The sequence below is a fragment of the Neoarius graeffei genome, chromosome 4, assembly GCF_027579695.1.
Source record: "Neoarius graeffei isolate fNeoGra1 chromosome 4, fNeoGra1.pri, whole genome shotgun sequence".
NCBI classification, from domain to species: domain Eukaryota; kingdom Metazoa; phylum Chordata; class Actinopteri; order Siluriformes; family Ariidae; genus Neoarius; species Neoarius graeffei.
The window spans coordinates 92,497,640-92,523,582 of NC_083572.1; the positions used below are offsets into that span (position 1 = coordinate 92,497,640).

General features: G+C 39.5%; 1 protein-coding gene across 1 annotated transcript in view; it reads left to right on the forward strand.

Annotated features, from left to right (window-relative positions):
* The window catches only part of lrp8 (low density lipoprotein receptor-related protein 8, apolipoprotein e receptor), a 685,503-nt gene that overhangs the window by 643,075 nt on the left and 16,485 nt on the right, over positions 1-25,943 (forward strand). The window contains exons 17-18 of the mRNA XM_060920013.1: positions 13,391-13,459; positions 22,040-22,209. Coding sequence (XP_060775996.1) covers positions 13,391-13,459; positions 22,040-22,209 — 239 coding nt within the window. The remainder of the gene's footprint in view (positions 1-13,390; positions 13,460-22,039; positions 22,210-25,943) is intronic.

Below are 25,943 nucleotides of genomic sequence, written 5' to 3' on the forward strand. Positions count from 1 at the left end.
GAAAATGCAAGGTCTTCCCTGAAAGAGATGTCGTCTGGATGGGAGCATATGTTGCTCTAGAATCTGGATATACCTTTCAGCATTGATGGTGTCTTTCCAGATGTGTAAGCTGCCCATGCCACATGCACTAATGCAACCCCATACCATCAGAGATGCAGGCTTCTGAACTGAGCGCTGATAACAACTTGGGTCGTCCTTCTCCTCTTTAGTCCGAATGACACGGCGTCCCTGATTTCCATAAAGAACTTCAAATTTTGATTCGTCTGACCACAGAACAGTTTTCCACTTTGCCACAGTCCATTTTAAATGAGCCTTGGCCCAGAGAAGACGACTGCGCTTCTGGATCATGTTTAGATACGGCTTCTTCTTTGAACTATAGAGTTTTAGCTGGCAGCGGCGGATGGCACGGTGAATTGTGTTCACAGATAATGTTCTCTGGAAATATTCCTGAGCCCATTTTGTGATTTCCAATACAGAAGCATGCCTGTATGTGATGCAGTGCCGTCTAAGGGCCCGAAGATCACGGGCACCCAGTATGGTTTTCCGGCCTTGACCCTTACGCACAGAGATTCTTCCAGATTCTCTGAATCTTTTGATGATATTATGCGCTGTAGATGATGATATGTTCAAACTCTTTGCAATTTTACACTGTCGAACTCCTTTCTGATATTGCTCCACTATTTGTCGGTGCAGAATTAGGGGGATTGGTGATCCTCTTCCCATCTTCACTTCTGAGAGCCGCTGCCACTCCAAGATGCTCTTTTTATACCCAGTCATGTTAATGACCTATTGCCAATTGACCTAATGAGTTGCAATTTGGTCCTCCAGCTGTTCCTTTTTTGTACCTTTAACTTTTCCAGCCTCTTATTGCCCCTGTCCCAACTTTTTTGAGATGTGTTGCTGTCATGAAATTTCAAATGAGCCAATATTTGGCAGGAAATTTCAAAATGTCTCACTTTCGACATTTGATATGTTGTCTATGTTCTGTTGTGAATACAATATCAGTTTTTGAGATTTGTAAATTATTGCATTCGGTTTTTATTTACAATTTGTACTATGTCCCAACTTTTTTGGAATCAGGGTTGTATTATAATATTTTTTTTCTTTTTGTAAATTGTCCGTAACACAACTTATGTTGTAAATTGCATGTCCTCCGTAACTGTTCCAGTCCAGCTCTCTGCAATCAGCTCTCACTTCAATGAAGTTCAGCAGGAATGTGACATCCTGAGTGTTCTTCATGCCTTTAATGGCACTGTATCTTTTCCTCAGTCATCTTTTTGATATTCTGAGCACATTCCAGAAAGACTACCAGACTCGATCTGTATTCTCATGCCATCCGCTTTGGTTCTCCTAATCTCTGGTCTCAGGCTTTATTACCTGACACTAATTGCACTTTAGCTAAATATGCTAATTGTGAGATCGAGACTGGGTTTATTTCAGCGCTTGATTGTACTCTGGAAAAAAGAATGGATGTGCGGACAAGAGAAGAATGGACTTATTATTATTATTATTATTATTATTATTATTATTATTATTGTGTGTGTGATATCGTGGCACTGCCAAAGCAAATAACATGAAAAGTGAACAGAAGGCGTCAGCTCATGATGTTTCTAATAATGTGGACAAAATGAGCACATGAGTTTAATAATGCTCGTTCTAGTCAACATTTGCTTGTCATTCCTCATTTTGGCGCTTTTGGTACAGTAAGTTTTCATTTTGTATCACTGATGCTCAGTTATGGAATAGTCTTCCTTCAACTTTAGCCAGTTCTAGTCAATCTTTGTTAAATTTTAAGAAAAATGTTAAGTCTTATATGTATAATATTATGACTTCTATTGAGAATAATGATTTTATTTTTTATTAATTTTCATATATTTTTATTAGTATTAGGTTTATATCTCTCTTTCATGTCACATCTTGTATTATGGGGACCACAATGGAAATAAGTTTTTAACTTTTTTGTGTTATCCCCGGCAATATCTACAGTATTTTGTATTTTATGTGTTTTTATACTCATGTTTATTTTGGATTATTTTGTTGCATTTATCATTTTTATATACTGTATTATTGCCAAATAATTCAAATCAAATCAAAATCCACCTCCTAAATAACATCTGCTCAGCAACTGTCCGATGGAGGTGTTGGTAGAGGATGGATAACAAAGTGTGTACATTACTGTACACCTAGAGTACTGTGCAAAAGTCTGAGGCACGCTGTTTTCTTTTTCCATACAAACTTTGTTTTTTATGATTTCTACATTATCGAGTCAGTACAAAAACATTTTAGCGTCCAAATGTTCGTTTTGCAGCACAAAATTAAATGTTACAGAAAAAAAAATTTGTATCTGAGCAGCATATTACATAAGAGAGCACTTTTCAGATTAAAAAAAAGAAAACATAATGAAAGCTACTGGTCTTTGGTGCAAAATGAAGAAGCGAGTGTGACAGTCAAAGTGTCCAGAAGAACTGGGGCTGGTTCTGTAAGATGCTCAGTAAAACCTACAGCTCTTTTCCGCATAAAACTGCACTCACTGTACTGGGTGTTTAAAAAAAATGTGATGTTATTTGAGATGTAAATATTCCAGAAATTACATGCCCTTATCAAAAAGAAGTATACTTCAAGTTCATTTTATTAAGTATGCTTAAGTAAAGTTAAAGTATATTTTCTTAAGTATACTTTTGTGTACCAAGTATACTGATATCAATGTACTTACAGTATACTTGTAAGTAAACTAATCTAATACTTCTTGGGACTAAATTGGCCCACTTTTAGTTTATAAAAAGTATACTTTAAGTATAAGAAAAGTAAAATCTGCGTATACAACTAGTATTTTTTATTTTATACTGGAAGTATACCACAAGTAAATTTGTATACTAATAGTTTACTAGTTCTATACTTGTAGTTCACTCTTTAGTTTACAAAAGCATACTTCATACTGGAAATATACTATGAGTTACTTGTTTTATACTTCTAGTCCACTTTTTAGTTTACTAAAGTATACTTTGTAGTATACGGAAAATATACTATTGGTTACTGGGTATATACATCTAGTTAATAACACTATGTACATAAAAGATAAGTTTAAGTTCCAACACTGTTTACTCTTAAGCTAATCCACCCCAGAGCCGACCACAAACTTATGGTACATGTAGGTTTAAAAGATGGGATTTAAAACATGCTGCCGTGTATCACAAAGAAGCCAATATGTGTGAAAAATAAGTATTTTATCGGCTACTATCAAAAGGATAAGCACAACTACACGGCAAGTTCACTTAAACATGAGGAAGAAATATTTTAATACTTTATTACACTTTTGTTAAGTATATCTTGATCAAAAGTTTAAGTACAGTGCGGCAAAAAAGTATTTAGTCAGCCACCAATTGTGCAAGTTCTCCCACTTAAAAAGATGAGAGAGGCCTGTAATTTTCATCATAGGTACACTTCAACTATGAGAGACAGAATTGGGGGGAAAGAATCCAGGAAATCACATTGTAGGATTTTTAATGAATTAATTGGTAAATTCCTCGGTAAAATAAGTATTTGGTCACCTACAAACAAACAAGATTTCTGGCTCTCACAGACCTGTAACTTCTTCTTTAAGAGGCTCCTCTGTCCTCCACTCGTTACCTGTATTAATGGCACCTGTTTGAACTCGTTATCAGTATAAAAGACACCTGTCCACAAACTCAAACAGTCACACTCCAATCTCCACTATGGCCAAGACCAAAGAGCTGTCAAAGAACACCAGAAACAAAACTGTAGACCTGCACCAGGCTGGGAAGACTGAATCTGCAATAGGTAAGCAGCTTGGTGTGAAGAAATCAACTGTGGGAGCAATTATTAGAAAATGGAAGACATACAAGACCACTGATAATCTCCCTTGATCTGGGGCTCCACGCAAGATCTCACCCCGTGGGGTCAAAATGATCACAAGAACGGTGAGCAAAAATCCCAGAACCACATGGGGGGATCTAGTGAATGACCTGCAGAGAGCTGGAACCAAAGTAACAAAGGCTACCATCAGTAACACACTACGCCACCAGGGACTCAAATCCTGCAGTGCCAGATGTGTCCCCCGGCTTAAGCCAGCACATGTCCAGGCCCGTCTGAAGTTTGCTAGAGAGCATTTGGATGATCCAGAAGAAGATTGGGAGAATGTCATATGGTCAGATGAAACCAAAATATAACTTTTTGGTAAAAACTCAACTTGTCATGTTTGGAGGAGAAAGAATGCTGAGTTGCATCCAAAGAAGACCATACCTACTGTGAAGCATGGGGGTGGAAACATCATGCTTTGGGGCTGTTTTTCTGCAAAGGGACCAGGACGACTGATCCGTGTAAAGAAAAGAATGAATGGGGCCATGTATCGTGAGATTTTGAGTGAAAACCTCCTTCCATCAGCAAGGGCATTGAAGATGAAATGTGGCTGGGTCTTTCAGCATGACAATGATCCCAAACACACCGCCCGGGCAACGAAGGAGTGGCTTCGTAAGAAGCATTTCAAGGTCCTGGAGTGGCCTAGCCAGTCTCCAGATCTCAACCCCATAGAAAATCTTTGGAGGGAGTTGAAAGTCCGTGTTTCCCAGTGACGGCCCCAAAACATCACTGCTCTAGAGGAGATCTGCATGGAGGAATGGGCCAAAATACCAGCAACAGTGTGTGAAAACCTTGTGAAGACTTACAGAAAATGTTTGACCTCTGTCATTGCCAACAAAGGGTATATAACAAAGTATTGAGATGAACTTTTGTTATTGACCAAATACTTATTTTCCACCATAATTTGCAAATAAATTCTTTAAAAATCAGACAATGTGATTTTCTGGATTTTTTTTCTCATTTTGTCTCTCATAGTTGAAGTGTACCTATGATGAAAATTACAGGCCTCTCTCATCTTTTTAAGTGGGAGAACTTGCACAATTGGTGACTGACTAAATACTTTTTTGCCACACTGTATAAGCTTAATATACTTAGACTTTTCTACAGTGGTGCTTGAAAGTTTGTGAACCCTTTAGAATTTTCTATATTTCTGCATAAATATGACCTAAAACATCATCAGATTTTCACAGAAGTCCTAAAAGTAGGTAAAGAGAACCCAGTTAAATAAATGATACAAAAAATATTATACTTGGTCATTTATTTATTGAGGAAAATTAACCAATATTACATGGGGGGGGGGGGGGGGGGGGGGGGTTAGACCAAAATTTTTTTTCTACCCCCTCCAAAATATGGATATGATCTATCTTAGTATGGAAATACCAATATTTGGCAAACTGAAAAATGCTAGCCCCCCTGTACATACCCTCTGAAGTTAATAACCCCTCCAAATAGTCAAAAACTGCCTTTTTCACTAATATAAGTATTCCTTAATGGAAATAACTCTTAAATATAACATCATATCACAGTAATAACATTTATTTCTCACAAAAAGAGTTGTTAGAAACCCTCATTTTGTCTCTGTTTACGGGTTTGAATCAGAGTAACAAATTCTCCATAAAGTTTCAAGATATGCTTCTTTATATGTCTGGTGTGGATGGTGTATAAGTGACAAAATAACCAGTGCTCTTGAACAAGTTCTGCCAGCAACTGAGCAGCAGCATCCCTGGATCTCTGTGCTTGACCAGCACGCTTCGGCCGCAGCAGATAGAGCATATTCTGAATGATGTCCTTCCCTGTTGGAAGCATCCCAGAAGGGAACTCAGCCTGCTCTATGTACTCTACTACACCTAGTATCTTCTTAGCTTTTGACCATGTTGCAACAGAAGCCATTATTTACCTGCAAGAATACAAATAATGACTATTTAATACATTGGGAGATATAATTCAGATATGAATCATTTGTGCATACTGGTTCTTAAAACTAAATTAGTAACCTTAAGTTATGATCCTCTGTGCTTAAAAATAGTTCATATTTGGGGTATTACTGAAGAGTGTGACATTCATCAATAACTTTAAAACTTGCTGAAAAAGAGCAGAATTACCATATGTTTAATTCCATTCTTGAGATCAGGGACAAAAGGGGTTTTGATTTTCTAAAAATAAAATCTCATTATTTCCAAAACATATTCATATATTATGGTTGCACAAGGTGTTGGCCCTCTTATACAGTTTTCGGACAATCTCCCAGGTCAAGATTTTTAACATTATTTTCATGTTTGCGGGGCAAGTCAGAGATTTTGTCAACACCATAAGACACAAAGAAATGTAAAAATATATATATTATTTTAAAGTTTTTCCAGGCATTTTTACTCTTGGAGGTTGCTTTAATCTGTGTCATTCTGTCTGTGTTTTCAAACTAGTAATATTACTTTTAAAAGTTAATTTATTAAGCTGTTATTGACTATATTTACCGGTATGTGACTTTATGCATTTAGTTTTTATCCTCCATAACAAACAATGGTATTAAGCAATATAAAGTATACACATTTAATTTGGAAATGCAGTGTTTTTATTGTAACAACTTGAAACAATGTAATAAAATATCCTTTTAAAGAAAAAATTAACTTAACAGTCATATTATGGAGTTGACAAGCTGTTTACGGTGTTGACACACCGCTTACGGTGTTGACGAAATAGAAGGGAAATGGAGATAATTTCATTGAACATTTTATTGACATAAAATACCACTTAGGGTTAATCATATACTTGAATTAAAACCTACTTTAAAAACATGAACCAGGCAGTATGCATATTTATATCTTATACAGAGCGAAAAGTCAAATACTCTTGTCAAACAAAATAACATCCAGACATTCAACCAAACAACTGATGCAATAGAACATTGAGTGTGTGTGTGTGTGTGTGTGTGTGTGTGTGTGTGTGTGTGTGTGTGTGTGTGTGTGTGTGTGGCATGCACACACATTATCATACAAATATATATGTGGCACTTATTTCTGGTGTGCTTCTCCGTGAGGTTGTAACAAAGAACATTCAGTAACTAAGCCTATGGACATCTGGAAATATTGAACTCATGAAAATGGGTTTAAAGACCTGGCAACAACCGATTGAAAAGTTCGTCATCTATGAAGTCCATAACCTCAGAAGAGAGCTGGTATATGTCCCTGGTTCAACTTGTACGGACTGGTGAGGATGGTTCACCAAGTTTAACTATGACATCAGCAAATTGGACAAAGCAGACATCCTGGTTTCCTTATTTTCTTTGGAAGCGAGATTTTAGACCATGAGGGTGAAAAAATTAGATGTTCTTCATCCATTCTGAGGGCTTTCGCTAACCACCAGTTATGGTCGTACATGACAGCAAGCTAATCTCCGATGTGGACATCACTAGGCCCTATTATAGACCCCTTTCACATGACGTCACCGCGCCGCGAGATTTTGTTAGGCGCCATATTGGAAGACCAAGTACATGCACTCACAATATAAAACAAAGTACGAGCAAGAGTAAAGTGACACGATGGCTGATAATTCTGGTTATGTGAGTACATTACCAGCTGCAGAAAGGGCACGGTATGTGACGAAACTGGCTGTGATTGATGGGTTTGACCCATATGATAAGACTCGGGGCAAGGGAGAATGGAAACATAAGGAGGACCTGACACCAATTCTGCCATCTACCATCAGAATTCCTAGAGCATAAAAAGGAACATAACTGACAAGGATGATAACAGGAACCAACGCAAGAACATTGTCATTCCCTACATTTCTGGTCTATCTGAGAAACTCAGGAGGATATTCTACAAACATAACATTCCGGTACATTTCAGACCCAGTAGCACCCTGAAGCAGAAACTGGTCCACCCTAAGGACAGAATACCCAGACACAAACAGGACAGCATAGTGTATGCAATTCAGTGCAGTGAGGATTGCACGGATTCGTATATTGGTGAGACAAAACAACCGCTATACAGGTGCTTGGCCCAACACAGGAGAGCCAGCTCCTCAGGCCAGGACTCGGCTGTCTACATTCATCTTAACAACAAAGGACACTCATTTCAGGATTGTAACGTACGCATTTTAGCCAGAGAGGATCGTTGGTATGAGCGAGGAGTTAAAGAAGCCATTTTTGTCAACCTGGAACGGCCATCACTGAACAGAGGTGGGGGTCTAAGACATCATTTGTCAACCATCTACAAGGCGGTCTTGGACACTCTTCCCAGACGGCTGGGTGTACGCCAGGACCCAGCTGTTTTCGGTGACTCACAGGAGGACAGAGAGTCAGATTGCCATTGATCACCCTAACGGGCAATCCTTTGATCACCCTAATGACTCGCCGTTCACACCCAGCCTCCAGTGACCCACACTAACATGATGCCTCAATGATACCGTAGATGAGCTGGTCATCAGAATTCTGATCCAGGAGAGGATAAATATCTGATACTCCCTATTAGTCAGACAGAACTGAGGAAGCCTTTTGGATGAGAGGTGAAACGTTTTCAAGAATCTTCAAGCAAGTCCAGTTACCCATTTCTACCACCCACAGTTTACTATGACCTGGATGAATGAGAATCTTCACAGTAATCATTGGTGATATAGTGTAGGTGGACTCCACTTAGGCAACTGGACACTAGCTGATGAAATGTCATGCCATCCACAATGTCCTGACCTCTGAGAACAATTCTGTCGGCACATCTCTTAACAGTCGCCCCAATGACACACATTTGTCAACACGATAAGGCCAAGGTCAACTCCATAAGACAAAAAATCTTATGGAGTTGACGTTTGACGGAGTTGACAAAGTAGTCTACTTTTCATCATAACTTGTGTTTTTTTGGCAGAAGCCATCTTGTTTTTCACCGGCTGCTTGTGGCCTCAATAATAAAGTTAAATAAAGCTTTCATTACAAAAAGAGTCAAATAAATGTTGAATTTTATTGACTATGGTGTTGACACACTATGGCTGTGACACAAAATGATTTCTAAAAGAGATAGTTCAGGGGAAAAATATAAAATATTAACTTACCAGAACAGTGGCCTCATGGCATGTGTATCAAGCAGGAAGTGTAAAGGGGTCCTTAGATTGAGAGCTGCCCACAATAATGCCTGATTTTTTTCTAATTTTTGAAAAATCTTATGGTGTTGACAGAAACTCTGGACATGACTTCAATCGCTTAAAAATTACACAAAAATGTTTCTCAAATTGTAAGCTTGTGTACAGTTTGAATAATTAATTAGAATACTTGATGACAGTAGCTATGATGTTTGTTTTATTTTACTTTAAACAATTTTTTAAGTGTTAAGAAATTATGAAACCTGCTTTCGGACAAGGTTTATTTACGGTGCTGGTAACACATTCGCTCATGTAAAATAAAATATATGTGTACAAAACCTTTAAATCATTCTTTATAGTGCAAATCTGTATTTGTTTTTTTATTTAAGATAATTATGTGGCATATTTTATTTACATATTTAACCACAAAAATGAGTTTCATCTCTCGGACATGTTTTGTCCCTTATCTGAAGAATCACTGACTTGAATGTAAGGTTACTTACCACTAAGCTTATTACCTTAAAATAATGATCATCTGCACTGAAAATGTTCTAGTCGCACCTAGTGACATACCTGAAGAGGTTTGCATTCATCGATAACTTTAAAACACATTAAAAAAAAGCAGCATTCTAATATCAAACAGCACTGTAATGTATTTTGTCATATTGTAAGAATGGAAACTTTCAGAGGGTATGTACAGGGGGGTTAGCAAGGTTCAATTTAATAAAATTTGACATTTTCCCACATAGATGGACCATCTCCATATTTCTAGGGGGGTAAAACATGGAAAAGTCAAAATTCTTAAAATAACAACCCCCCCTACTTCTGGCTTGTCCACGTGATCTTTAGCAAACTGCAGACGAGCAGCAATGTTCTTTTTGGAGAGCAGTGGCTTTCTCTTTGCAACCCTGCCATGCACACCATTGTTGTTCGGTGTTCTCCTGATGGTGGACTCATGAACATTAACATTAGCCAATGTGAGAGAGGCCTTCAGTTGCTTAGAAGTTACCCTGGGTTCCTTTGTGACCTCGCTGACTATTATACACCTTGCTCTTGGAGTGATCTTTGTTGGTCTACCACTCCTGGGGAGGGTAACAACGGTCTTGAATTTCCTCCATTTGTACACAATCTGCCTGACTGTGGATTGGTGGAGTCCAAACTCTTTAGAGATGGTTTTGTAACCTTTTCCAGCCTGATGAGCATCAACAACACTTTTTCTGAGGTCCTCAGAAATCTCCTTTGTTCGTGCCATGATACACTTCCACAAACGTGTTGTGAAGCTCAGACTTTGATAGATCCCTGTTCTTTAAATAAAACAGGGTGCCCACTCACCTGATTGTCATCCCATTGATTGAAAACACCTGACTGTAATTTCACCTTCAAATTAACTGCTAATCCTAGAGGTTCACATACTTTTGCCACTCACAGATATGTAATATTGGATCATTTTCCTCAATAAATAAATGACCAAGTATAATATTTTTGTCTCATTTGTTTAACTGGGTTCTCTTTATCTACTGTTAGGACTTTTGTGAAAATCTGATGATGTTTTAGGTCATATTTATGCAGAAATATAGAAAATTCTAAAGGGTTCACAAACTTTCAAGCACCACTGTATATACTTTTCAGTATAAGCCAAGTATACTTATGTATAACTTTATTAAAGGTCTCCTTGCATCGTTTTTTCATTAATTGTGCGGTGGTCTCTAGTATGAATGAATGCCCTGTGAGCCGGTTTTGGTGAAAAAAAATGCTGTGGTTCTCCTGTTTCAGGCTGTTCTAGTTTGCTGGAGGAGTGGGTGGCGGGAGAACGACAGGATTTCAGCTCTTACTCATTAATATTCATGACATGTAAACGTGTTACCTCTGATTGGCTAACAGCACTGTGACGCTACCTCCAGTGGGTCAGAGCAAGCGGATATGGGTGTCTTACTACGGCGAGAGAGAAGGAACAAACCGCGAAGGGAAAAATACCGCGCGCTGACGTCATTGAGGTGCGACGCGAGGAAATAAGAAAAATTCAACAAATGTTTGGGTTTTTACTGAACAAACAAACGAATAAAATGAACGAGTGACTTAAAAAAAAGAATGTGGGTGTCTTTGTGAAAACAGTTTTGATTGGCTATTATGGTCTCAACATCGATGTTTTGACCAGTAACAATGTAGAGAACATGAATTTTACATCAGATTCAACGAGATTTAAATGAGACTAAAGATGGCGACTTACAAATAATGTGTAAACATCGTTGGAGATAATAAAGTTTGAACAGCATGAAGGAACATACCCCAACCCCCCGAAATTAATTAAAAAAAAATTCTCAACGGATTTGGTATAATATAAAAAGGTCGTTTTTTACTCAGAAAAAGCGGAAAACTCTCATCCCTGCCTAGCTTGTGACCATGCTATGCATGCTAACGTGGAGAATATGAACATGCTATTTTGTAACAAAACGTTCATGTTTTACTTCCAGCTTGTGAGCTGGTGGTCGATCGTCTTGACGGCACAGATCCAGGGATTAAATGCAACCTCGAAGCAAAACCACTACTGAAGGCACCGAAGTTTGAAAAGTCACTGTGGTTGAAATGATCAGAACACAGTACTAACGCTGCATTATACTTCGCTGGTGGTGTTCCAAAGATAAATTCCAACCATTTCTTCTTCACCTCTTCTATCTTGGGCAAGAAATGCAACGTTGATGTGTTACTGCCACAAATAGCACAGGCACAAACTTGTTCAGCCATGTTTTCAACTTGCTGTTAGGTCCTCTTCGTTAGCGACTGACGAGATGGGCTCTGCTATCCAGTGTTGCCAGATACTGCTGACGTTTTCCAGCCCAAAATATGTTCAAATCCGCCAAAATGCACTTAAAACCGCCCAATCTGGCAACACTGGCTCTGCTATCTCTCCTCGTGCTTAAATCCGAACTTCCTTCCCGTGGGCGGTCGCAAGCCAAGGTGGGCGAGGCCATGAATACTAATTTACGAAGTGACGTAAGATCGTATGGCTTTTTCAGATCCGCTCGTTTTTCCGACTATTTTCTTTCATGAGCTAATACAGGGAATGGGGGTAGAATTACATTTTCACATGCAGCATGCATATGCAACTCAGAGTGAACTATGGTATTTCAAAAAGAGCCAGTATGAAACGTTTTTGGTGGAAGGGCACCTTTAAGTATATGTCTGATAAGTAAATAAAAAGTAAACTGAAAGCATACTCTCTTGTTTTTAGTTTCAAAGAAGTGTACTCGAAGCACACTTGAATAAACTTCTTTTTTGTAAGGGTAGTCGAGGCAAATGAAACTGAACAGGCTTAAAGTTGAGCAATACAAGATTTATTCCTCAAAATTTGAATGAGAAATTCAAAGGTATGTGTATTCCATGAACAATTTCACAAATTTTCGCTATGCACGTTGCCTGAAACACGGCGCATGTCAAGTCGGTAGTCCAGCTCCTGCCAATCATGCTGCAGCGCGTCTTTGGCAACAGTATTTTCTGCTAACAGTGCAATTTTAGAGAATTCTCTCATAAATGCACGCTGCACGGTCTTGTTCGACTGTCTTCAAGCGTACTCTAATACACAAAACGCCTTTTCTTTTCTAGTGAATGGCATTTCTATACCTAAAAAGATAAAAACAAAAAACATTAAACATAAAATTTTGACCTGTTTCCACATATGCTGTTTAAATTTGAGGTCAATTGAACGAGAACTGGCAAAGTTATTAGATTGTGAAATTATATCAATTTTTTTTTAAACACTGTGTACTATTTTTTTTTTTAAAGTAAAGGGTCGTCTCACACCAAATATTGACTTTCATTTATTATGGCTTACTGCTTCCTGTTTATAGTCATCTCATTATCTCTAGCCGCTTTATCCTGTTCTACAGGGTCGCAGGCAAGCTGGAGCCTATCCCAGCTGACTACGGGCGAAAGGCGGGGTACACCCTGGACAAGTCGCCAGGTCATCACAGGGCTGACACATAGACACAGACAACCATTCACACTCATGGTCAATTTAGAGTCACCAGTTAACCTAACCTGCATGTCTTTGGAGGAAACCCACGCGGACACGGGGAGAACATGCAAACTCCGCACAGAAAGGCCTTTGCCAGCCACGGGGCTCGAACCTGGACCTTCTTGCTGTGAGGCGACAGCGCTAACCACTACACCACCGTGCCACCCTGTTGAAGCATTTTATTTCATTATTTTTAAGCCATTTTTGGTCGACAGCGTTTCTTTACATGTGCCTAAGACTTTTACACAGTACTCTATATCAAGCAGATAAAGCTGTTAGTGTTTACAGAGTACATGTTGATCACATGACTACACACTTGCTCTGCTTGCTATGACAATATGAGATCTCTTCCAGAACCTCAGCGTTATAGACTTCATGATGGATTAGGGGATCTCTTCTCACACACATGCACACACTGTCTGTCTGTCTCTACAGCTGCGGGTGGTCGCTTCTTCCTTGGGAACAATATCACCGTGGCAGTTCTGGGTGTCGTCATCCCTATAGGTAAGCCTTCACGCTTACTCAAGCACTACGCTTCCCTCTGCATGCAGCAGGAGCTCCTGCTTTTCTGTATTATTCGCATCTGGTGAGCTGGTGATGTTTCACACAAATATCCATTTATAATATTGTACATGGCATGTGTGTACTCTAAATGAGCTATTATATTTAAATGGAATGGTTAATTTAAGGCTTTTCTATGAAAACAAAGATATCTTGATTAGATAATATCCCCCACTGGCCGAAAGGCCTGAAGGGGGATTATGTCGTGGTGATTTCCATCTGTCCGTCCATCCCGGGAAGGGTGCTCACCTTCTGAAATCAACTCCTCTCACAATTTTCGGAGGAATTTCACGAAACTTGGCAGGATTCTTTGTTATATGTCGGTAATATGCATATTGTAATTTCGTTAAATTGGGTCACATTTTATCAGAGTTCCAGCTCTTGATTAGCAAAATTATAATTTGACAATTTCACGAGAGTGTTTTTTCCTTCTGAAATCAACTCCTCTCACAATTTTTGGAGGAATTTCACGAAACTTGATAGGATTCTTTGTTATATGTCGGTAGTACGCATATACAGAGTTGTAGCCCTTGATTAACAACCTTGTACTTTGACAATTTCATGAAGGTGTGCTCGCCTTCTGACATCAACTCCTCTCACAATTTTTGGACGAATTTCTCGAAGCTTGGCAAAAGGCCTTGTTATATGACGGTAATACGTATATTGCGATTTAATTTCATTTGTGAAAATTTTACCAGAGTTTTGACCCTTGATTAAATAACTTGTACTTTGACAATTTCATGAGGGTGTACGCTCTTCTGAAATCAACTGCTCTCAGAATTTGTGGAGGAATTTCACCAAACTTGGCAAAAGGCTTTGTTATATGGCAATTATACGCAGATTGAAATTTCATTTAATTTCGGCAAATTTTACTAGAGTTATGCCCTTGACTATTAACAAACTTGTAATTTGGCAATTTCATCAAGGTGTCCTTGCTTTCTGAAATCAACTTCCCTCACAATTTTTGGAGGAATTTCATGTACAGTGGATATAAAAAGTGTCCACACCCTATTAAAATAATAGGCTTTTCTGATGTAAAAAAAAAAAAAAATGAGACCATGATAAATAATTTCAAAACTTTTCCCACCTTTAATGTGACCTATAACCTGTACAATTCAATTGAAAAACAAACAAATCTGTTCGGGGGAAAAACATAAAAAAAAAATGTACAATAATGTGGTTGCATGTGTGCACACCCTTAAACTAATACTTTGTTGAAGCACCTTTTGATTTAATTACAGCATTCAGTCTTGTTGGGATCACACCTGCCATCAATTAAAATGACTCTGATTAACCCCAAATAAAGTTCAGACATTTACTCAGTTGCATCCTCCAGCAAAAGCCAGGGTTCACAGAGAGCTTACAAAGCGTCAAAGGGATCTCATTGTTGAAAGGTATCAGTCAGGAGAAGGGTACAAAAACATTTGCATGGCATTAGATACACCATGGAGCACAGTGAAGACCGTCATCAAGAAGTGGAGAAAATATGGGACAACTGTGACATTACTGAGAACTGGACGTCCCTCCAAAATTGATGAAAAGACAAGACGAAAACTGGTCAGGGAGGCTGCCGAGAGGCCGACAGCAACACTGAAGGAGCTGCAGGAATTTCTGGCAAGTACTGGTTGTGTACCACATGTGACGACAATCTCCCGTATTCTCCATATGTCTGGACTATGAGGTAGGGTCAAAGAAAAACATCCAGGCCTGGCTAAATTTAGCAAAAAAATACATCAACTCTCCCAAAAGCATGTGGGAAGATGTGTTATGGTCTGATGAAACCAAGGTTGAACTTTTTGGCCACAATTCCAAAAGGTATGTTTGGCGCAAAAACAACACTGCGCATCACCAAAAGAACACCATATCCACGGTGAAGCATGGTGGTGGCAGCATCATGTTTTGGGGTTGTTTTTCTTCAGCTGGAACAGGGGCTTTAGTCAAGGTGGAGGGAATTACGAACAGTTCTAAATGCCAGTCAATTTGGGCCCAAAACCTTCAGGTGTCTGCTAGAAAGCTGAAGATGAAGAGGAATTTCATCTTTCAGCATGACAATGACCCCAAGCATAAATTGAAATCAACAAAAGAATGGCTTCACCAGAAGAAAATTAAAGTTCTGGAACGGCCCAGCCAGAGCCCAGACCTAAATCCAGTTGAAAATCTGTGTGGTGACCTGAAGAGGGCTGTGCACAAGAGATGCCCTCGCAATCTGACAGATTTGGAGCGCTTTTCCATGGAAGAGTGGGCAAATATTGCCAAGTCTAGATGTGGCAGGTTGATAGACTCCGACCCAAAAAGACTGAATGCTGTAATTAAATCAAAAGGTGCTTCAACAAAGTATTAGTTTAAGGGTGTGCACACTTATGCAACCAGCTTATTGTACTTTTTTTAATGCTTTTCCCCCGAACAGATTTGTTTGTTTTTCAATTGAATTGTACAGGTTATAGGTCACATTAAAGGCGGGAAAAGTTGTGAAATTATTGTGGTCTCATTTTTTTACATCAGAAAAACCTGTCATTTTAATGGTGTGTGGACACTTTTTATATCCACTGTAATTTGGCAAAAAGTTTTTCTCCCCTGCTGGCCGAAAGGTCCGGAGGGGGGTTATGTCATGGCGATGTCCATCTGTCCATCCTGGGAAGGGTACTCACCTTCTGAAATCAACTCCTCTCACAGTTTGTGGAGGAATTTCACGAAACTTGACAGGATTCTTTGTTCTATGTCGGTAATACACATATTGTAATTTTGTTCAATTCAGTCGCATTTTACCAGAGTTATGGCACAGTTGCCAGTGGGGGATATTATGCTCTCAGAGCTCTCTTGTTTATAATGAACTATGGAAACATGGCCGGTATATTATAATGCATTCATATAAAAGCATCATACACCAGATTATAATTATGAATGAAAAAATGGATTACACCTTATAGCAGTATTTGTTATGCCTTATGAATTGTTCATAAGGCAATGCTGAATGCTAATGGCAAAAATTCAGTCCAAGTTTGCATAGTGCATCATGATCTTAGATATTAAGTCATGCATGACATCAGGAAATATTAGAGACTCTATTTTAAAAAACGTCATTTAGTGCTCAAACTCCATGTACTTGTGTGGGTTTGGGCTTCATAAAAATGTAAGTAGTTTTGTGAGGAATACTGTGGGTCAGTACATTAATAATGCATAATAATATCGCAATAAAGTGTAATGCATTTTCATTAATAAGTATAACAATGTGTGTAATGTCTTATGAATGTATCGTAACATGTTATGAATGTATTTAGAAGTCACTTTAGATATGGCTGCATTCCCTTCCTGCTCCACAAAGCCTTATGTGCATGTCTGTCTGGCACCATTGGCTCTGATGCACTGTTTTCATTTCAAACTCTTTGGGCATTTGCTGTATGGGTTCATTATCATATCAGATCATTAATATTATTATTAGTCATACATATACTATTATATTATATGGACACGAATGTTTTACTGGGAAATGCAACACTCATATTTTTCATACGAGCTCCATCCGGGACATGGAGATCCAAAACCGTGACAGAAATCTCTATCTGTCACTTGTGAGGAAATTGATGAATTGTTTTGATAAATTTGGGTACTTTGTTTGTGAATGTGTCGATATAATAAAAAGAACATCACATGTTGGTTGAAGATATGAAGTTTATCTTCTCTTGTTGAAAAACTTGTATTTTTTCAAACGAAATACATCGTGGATCTGAGTGACATATTTAAATAATATCGGCTGGCATTGAGTGGTATATCAGATATATTCCATTCAGCTAGCAGGATATTGAACAAGTTGAAGACGAGTAGCTGAATGGAATATATCTGATATACCATGAAAAAAGCCAGCCAATATTATTATTATTATACATACACATTCCTTTCAGGTTTTCAATGCATATTTCTCTTTCAAAATTCTCTCAAAATCTTCCATATTAAACAAAGCAAACCTGGCGGCCATGTTTGTTTACAAATTGTCACAGTCGCTCGCTAGCACAGAAGTTTTACATCTCCGATGTGTCACTTTACCAGTTTTTCTATATCCGTTGGTATGTTTTTCTCTTGTAAATATGTGTGAAGAATATCTAATGAAGTTTTGGTAGCCTTTCAGGTGTTTAACACATCTTTCTCTTTCCTGGTGAACAAAGCAATGCTTCTGTGCATGCACAGCAGAAAACTTTCTTATTGGATATTCACATCAGCGCCAACATGTGATGTCATGTCTTGACAACCATGCAATATCATAAACCATATTCAGCGCTCATTCTCCATTGGGTAGAGTGATGTAATGCACAGAGGATAAGCGATATGCTAACAATATTGCGTGCTGTCGAACCAAATGAATGAAACCCGCTAGAAGGGAATAGAACACGTTTTTATTCCATGGAAAAAGTGTCTTGTATGTATAATAATTCCTGATATTTCACTTTGATGACATCACTCCCAGTGTTTTCCCTCTGACTAGATGTGCATTGTCAAAATGGCGAATCGGTTCAAAATGAAAATTGTTTTCATTAACTTACATTTTTCTTTTTTTTTTTCTTTTGTGGATGTGTCCAAATAATATAAAGAACATTACACGGTGGCATGAAGATATGGAGTTTATCTCATGAAATATACATTCACCACTCAAAGATAAACTTCATATCTTCATGCAACCGTAGATCAGTATATCCTACCTGACAGCCCTGCGATGATCTGGCGACTTGTCCAGGGTGTACCCCGCCTTTCGCCCGTAGTCAGCTGGGATAGGCTCCAGCTTGCCTGCGACCCTGTAGAACAGGATAAAGCGGCTAGAGATAATGAGATGAGATGAGATGAGATGAGATGAGATCCTATCTGACATACAAAGCAGAAGCTTCTGCAACATAAAAGCAGCATCGTTCACATACCCACCTGCCGACATTATGTATATATCTGGAGGACTAAAGCAGCATCTATTAGATGGCATATCAGAGCCAAAACATCACTATTTGTCAAACAATAATGTTTTGCGATTTCATGCACAGTGACAGTAAGCACACTGACGAGCTCTGTTTCTCTTTAAAACTTTCCACTGTTGTCATGACTGTCACCATGAACTTTGTCAAATGAAAAACTCCAACCTTACATTTAAAATTATTTACTAATCTATAAAAATCAAAAGACTGATACACAAAACAGATTCAATAGGGGGGCGGCACGGTGGTGTAGTGGTTAGCGCTGTCGCCTCACAGCAAGAAGGTCCGGGTTCGAGCCCCGTGGCCGGCGAGGGCCTTTCTGTGCGGAGTTTGCATGTTCTCCCCGTGTCCGCGTGGGTTTCCTCCGGGTGCTCTGGTTTCCCCCACAGTCCAAAGACATGCAGGTTAGGTTAACTGGTGACTCTAAATTGACCGTAGGTGTGAATGTGAGTGTGAATGGTTGTCTGTGTCTATGTGTCAGCCCTGTGATGACCTGGCGACTTGTCCAGGGTGTTCCCCGCCTTTCACCCGTAGTCAGCTGGGATAGGCTCCAGCTTGCCTGCGACCCTGTAGAACAGGATAAAGCGGCTAGAGATGATGAGATGAGATGAGATTCAATAGGTTTTGAAGACTGTGTGAGAGGTTATTACAATTCAAAAACTGTATAATAGGAAAACAGGGGTGTTAAAGGTGGACATGGCGTCACATGGTGCTATACTGCGTCTACACCTTTTTCATTGGGATGTCACGAGGCAGACATGTAGTGACTGAGGGGAATTTGGCCACCATGTTAGCTCATATTTGTACCCCAGTTAATCAGGAAGTCATAGATTACAGCTTGGAAGTACCTCCATACTCCAATCAACTAAAAAAAATGTACAGTTCAAGAGGGAATCATCATCATCATCATCATCATCATCCTTGATTTAACCAGGTAAAAACTCATTGAGATTAAATTCTCTTTTTCAGGAGTGACCTGGCCAGGAAAGCAGCAACCATTGTTATAACAGTAATAAAAACAATCCAAACAAATAAATCCAACCATTCCAAATAATTAAGTTATTCCACAAAATCGAGTCGTACATGAGCTGATAGCCAATGAGGCGCGTAGCACCGAGTTGTCTATAATCCATGTATGGTGAGATTGAGTGGAGTAACTGTTTTATTCTATCCACATTCACTGGATTTTGAGAAAAGGAGCATTTTTATTTTTATTTTTTGCAAATTCAATAAATGAAAACTTTATCCAAAATGTCCGACAAAATCATTTCTGCTTAAATGTTGAAAATTAAAAAAAGATATGTTCTTACCATCAAATACTTTTATTCCATATTTGGTTGCTTTTTTGTGGATTTTTTTGATATTTTTTCTTCTTCTTTAGGGTTTTTTGGTGGTTGGCAAACCAACTTAAAGGTGCATTACCACCACCAACTGGGCTAGAGTGTGGAACAGGAGATATTGGGGGGGGGGGGGGGGGGCAATGACAAACAAGCAAACAAAAAACTCTTTTCTTTTAGCTATTTCTGTTTATTTGAAATATTTGATAACCATTTTTTGGGGTTTTGTTTTCAAGTAGAGTTTTTATTTCATCCTCGGTTGGTTCAGCAACATGCTCCGCCATTTTGTTTTTCTCTACTCACGGTATATGAGCTGATATCCTAGTAGTAGAGTAGCCAATCAGAGCATGTGATTGCTCATATCCAGTGAATGTGGATAGAATAAACTGTAATATCCAGTTTCTTGTGTACAATAAAAGGTCACAGATAGAACATGTGCAATTTCAAAAATCAATGGCAGAACAGATTTAAAAACAATCACATTGCCCAATAGTGCTATTTTCTCGATCCTTTAAAACTGATTTAAATTTCCCCAGAGTGACCAGCTCTGTCAATTTCACTTCCTTCTGTAAATTATTCCAGAATTATTCCATTATTAAACATGCTTCAGTTACATTGTGTTCACTATTATTTCCAGGGGTACCAATAATAGTGGCACATGTGCGTGCGTGCGTGTGTGTGTTTTAAACAATTGTTTCTTGATGAGGGATTTGTTTTTCTCTGAATACATTTATTTCAATAAAAGGTTGGATTTTTCTCATTTTTTCAGTGTGAGATGAAGCAACTTCACCAAAAGGTGGATTTTTTTTTCTAACCCTTTTCACTAATCTTCACAAGAGGTGCCAATAATTGTGGAGGGCTCTGTAATTTGGATAATTTGGATCGATGGCTAATTTTAAAGTGTAATATTGTGCTTGTTATATAACCACCTATTCTATCCATAACATTCTATTCAGAAATGGATAATTCATTTATTTCTTGACAGAAAAATAAAACCCAGACCTTTTTCTTCACTGCAGCAACCAAAACAACCAAAGCCATGGACACCAGTACTCTTTGTAGTTCATGTTATATTTATATCATTAAATTAATGCCATGTGAAGCAATATAATTCCATGAACGTATCAGAATGTTGAGATAAACTAGATAGAGACTGTGACTAAAGTTACAGTAATTCGCTCTAGCTGTTACAAACCGGGATCTCTGGTCACCGTACCCTATAGATCTGGAACGGTAAGAGATAAAGAATGTTGCTTAGTGAGGAAAAGTTGCGCCCTTCCACCCTGAAAAAAAAAAAAAAGATTGACAAAATCATGAAAATTGACAGAGTTAGAAGTGATTGAAAAAACTCCTGTTTTTCATGGCCCATTCCGGTTCGGTGATCCAGATTAGTACCAAAAGTCATAGCAACATAATTCAGCCCAGAGGTATTCTTCATGTGAAATTTGATGATTGGTCATAAAGGAGAAATATCCATCCATCCATCCATCCATCCATCCATCCATTATCTGTAACTGTTTATCCTGTACAAGATCACAGGCAAGCTGGAGCCTATCCCAGCTGACTATGGGCGAGAGGCGGGGTACATCCTGGACAAGTCGCCAGGTCATTGCAGGGTTGACACATAGACAAACAACCATTCACACACACATTCACACCTACGGTCAATTTAGAGTCACCAGTTAACCTAACCTGCATGTCTTTGGACTGTGGGGGAAACCGGAGCACCCGGAGGAAACCCACGCAGACACGGGGAGAACATGCAAACTCCACACAGAAAGGCCCTCGCCGGCCATGGGGCTCGAACCTGGGCCTTCTTGCTGTGAGGCAACAGTGCTAACCACTACACCACCGTGTCGCCTCTGAGGGAGAAATAGCATCCTAAACAATGTTAGGATAATTATGATAATAATAAGGAGAAAGTAGAAAGATCCTGAGTGAGAGTAAGAATTTGTGCTAGCGCAAATTAAATATAGAGTAACTGATTATTAATTTTTTGCGATACAGAAATGCTTAAGAATTTCTATCTCCCATTCCAATAAATCCACTGCTAATTTAATCATTTAAATCATTTAATCATTCACCCATGCAGCATTTTAAGCCCAAAAGTTTGAGCCAGATGTGCCAAGGTGCTGTTGCTCTGGACTGTGTATGCGTGGGTCTGGCTGTGTTAACGCCCTCGCCGTGTGTGTCGGCTGTGTGTTAAATGCATGCAGTTCCTATCCTTGCCACAGTGGTCCTCACCCTGGCGTGCACCGGAGGCTACCTGGTCTGGCGCAACTGGAGGCGGCGCAACACCAAGAGCATGAACTTCGACAACCCAGTGTACCGCAAGACCACCGAGGAGGACGACGACGAGATCCACATCGGCCACAGCGAGCAGATCGGCCACATCTACCCAGCAGTGAGTGGAAGCGTCGGGCAGCCATTCTTAGCGCTCCCTCTAGCGAGCGGCATCCCTGACCCAGCCGCTCACTGGTACTCAGGGGTGCCTGTTCTGACCAGCACAAAGTGAAGACCGAAAAGCACTTCACTGCGGGTTAAATGAGATTAGGGTCGAGCGAGGAAAGCCCTGATGTTAGAGGAGATGATGCTGCAGTACTAAACATACACACTCTCACATTCGCACACAAGCTCAACCCATCCTTCATCCACCACGTATCAGTCATAGTATTCTCGATTCCCATGTTTTATTCCATGTAATGTTTACGAGAACTGAATTGAAGTTTCCATTTGCATCCATACAAGCATCACAGTGACTTTCAGTTGGTTAACAGACACGTTTCCACTGAGGTTCTGGAACCTTCTGAGGAACTAAAATGTTTCTTATACTCTCCTGAATGACTCACTTTTATACATTTGAGTCAGTTTTGCCTTTTAAAAAGGCACAAAATTTAATCCAGCTTTATTTTTCATTCACCACTTCTTTAAAAACAGGCGTTTTTTTACAGTGTTCCACTTTACCGGTCATACTGCGGCACTGTTACACTGTAAGCCTTAAGCAGTCGTCCAACTAAAAGTGCTGATTCATTTGAATGGTGAGAAAAGCAGGGGATGTGAAAAAGAAATCTGAGCAATTCATTTTGTTTTGTGTCGCGTTCAGTCAGGGGAAACTACAACAAAGAACAAGCTAATACATACAGTAGCAAAACCGATCTGTTGTCTGATCTGATTTTTCATTAATGAAATATTCGTCACACCAGACTTATGCCATGATATTTTCTGAAGATCACAGCTGCAAAACCAACAAGCAAATTAAAAAAAAAATTAAGAAAGAAGCCACCTAGTAAATATTGGACTTCTCTCCAAAATTCACACCACACTGAGATTACCAGTAATGGTCTGGTTTTTACTCCGATCTCAGTGAATACACTGAAAAATTGAAGTGACATTCAGTACGGAGGACAGATTAAGATCAGCTCTGGTTTGTCCAGTGGCAACGCAGCCAAAGTGTCTGCCTTTTCCAAAATGGTTGAGGGTTCCTGAGAAGGTTCCGGAGAAGGTTCCTGTCATGGAAACACACTTGTTTGATGTTCGATAAGTAAGAAGTAGTGATAAGGCAGTGAACTTGAGTTGTATTTTTATTCACTATAGCTGAGTTAGGGATGAGCAGCTGGCACTTTAAATGATGGGACAATCTTTTTGAGAATTCGCATGTAACGGTCTTTATTGTCTTTGTGTACGTCACTGTGTGTGTGTGTGTGTGTGTGTGTGTGTGTGTGTGTGTGTGTGTGTGTGTGTGTGTGTGTGTTTAAGCAGCGTACCGTAACTCTCTCACACACACACCGTAATTCTCACACACACACACACACACACACACACACACACACACACACACACACACACACATACTGTAACTCTCACACACACACACACACATACTGTAACTCTCTCACACACACACACTGTAACTCTCACACATGCATACTGTAACTCTCTCTCACACACACACACACACACACACACACACACACACACACACACACACTGTAACTCTCACACACACACACACGCACACTGTAACTCTCACACACACATACTATAACTCTCACACACACATACTGTAACTCTCACACACACACATACTGTAACTCTCACACACGCACATACTGTAACTCTCACACACACATACAGTGGGGCAAAAAAGTATTTAGTCAGTCACCAATTGTGCAAGTTCTCCCACTTAAAAAGATGAGAGAGGCCTGTAATTTTCATCATAGGTACACTTCAACTATGAGAGACAGAATGAGAAAAAAAATCCAGAAAATCACATTGTCTGATTTTTAAAGAATTTATTTGCAAATTATGGTGGAAAATAAGTATTTGGTCAATAACAAAAGTTCATCTCAATACTTTGTTATATACCCTTTGTTGGCAATGACAGAGGTCAAACGTTTTCTGTAAGTCTTCACAAGGTTTTCACACACTGTTGCTGGTATTTTGGCCCATTCCTCCATGCAGATCTCCTCTAGAGCAGTGATGTTTTGGGGCTGTCACTGGGAAACACGGACTTTCAACTCCCTCCAAAGATTTTCTATGGGGTTGAGATCTGGAGACTGGCTAGGCCACTCCAGGACCTTGAAATGCTTCTTACGAAGCCACTCCTTCGTTGCCCGGGCGGTGTGTTTGGGATCATTGTCATGCTGAAAGACCCAGCCACGTTTCATCTTCAATGCCCTTGCTGATGGAAGGAGGTTTTCACTCAAAATCTCACGATACATGGCCCCATTCATTCTTTTCTTTACACGGATCAGTCGTCCTGGTCCCTTTGCAGAAAAACAGCCCCAAAGCATGATGTTTCCACCCCCATGCTTCACAGTAGGTATGGTCTTCTTTGGATGCAACTCAGCATTCTTTCTCCTCCAAACATGACAAGTTGAGTTTTTACCAAAAAGTTTTATTTTGGTTTCATCTGACCATATGACATTCTCCCAATCCTCTTCTGGATCATCCAAATGCTCTCTAGCAAACTTCAGACGGGCCTGGACATGTACTGGCTTAAGCAGGGGGACACGTCTGGCACTGCAGGATTTGAGTCCCTGGCGGCGTAGTGTGTTACTGATGGTAGCCTTTGTTACTTTGGTCCCAGCTCTCTGCAGGTCATTCACTAGGTCCCCCCGTGTGGTTCTGGGATTTTTGCTCACCGTTCTTGTGATCATTTTGACTCCACGGGGTGAGATCTTGCATGGAGCCCCAGATCAAGGGAGATTATGAGTGGTCTTGTATGTCTTCCATTTTCTAATAATTGCTCCCACAGTTGATTTCTTCACACCAAGCTGCTTACCTATTGCAGATTCAGTCTTCCCAGCCTGGTGCAGGTCTACAATTTTGTTTCTGGTGTCCTTTGACAGCTCTTTGGTCTTGGCCATAGTGGAGATTGGAGTGTGACTGTTTGAGGTTGTGGACAGGTGTCTTTTATACTGATAAGTTCAAACAGGTGCCATTAATACAGGTAACGAGTGGAGGACAGAGGAGCCTCTTAAAGAAGTTGTTACAGGTCTGTGAGAGCCAGAAATCGTGCTTGTTTGTAGGTGACCAAATACTTATTTTACCGAGGAATTTACCAATTAATTCATTAAAAATCCTACAATGTGATTTCCTGGATTCTTTCCCCCCATTCTGTCTCTCATAGTTGAAGTGTACCTATGATGAAAATTACAGGCCTCTCTCATCTGTTTAAGTGGGAGAACTTGCACAATTGGTGGCTGACTAAATACTTTTTTGCCCCGCTGTACTGTAACTCTCACACACACATACTGTAACTCTCACACACACACACACACACACACACACACACACACACACACACACACACACACACACACATACTCTAACTCTCACACACACACACACATACTGTAACTCTCACACACACACACATACTGTAACTCACACACACACACACACACACACACACAAGTCAAGTCAAGTTTATTTGTATAGCGCTTTTAACAATAAACATTGTCACAAAGCAGCTTTACAGAATTTTAACGACTTAAAACATGAGCTAATTTTATCCCTAATCTATCCCCAATGAGCAAGCCTGTGGCAACGGTGGCAAGGAAAAACTCCCTCAGACGACATGAGGAAGAAACCTCGAGAGGAACCAGACTCAAAAGGGAACCCATCCTCATTTGG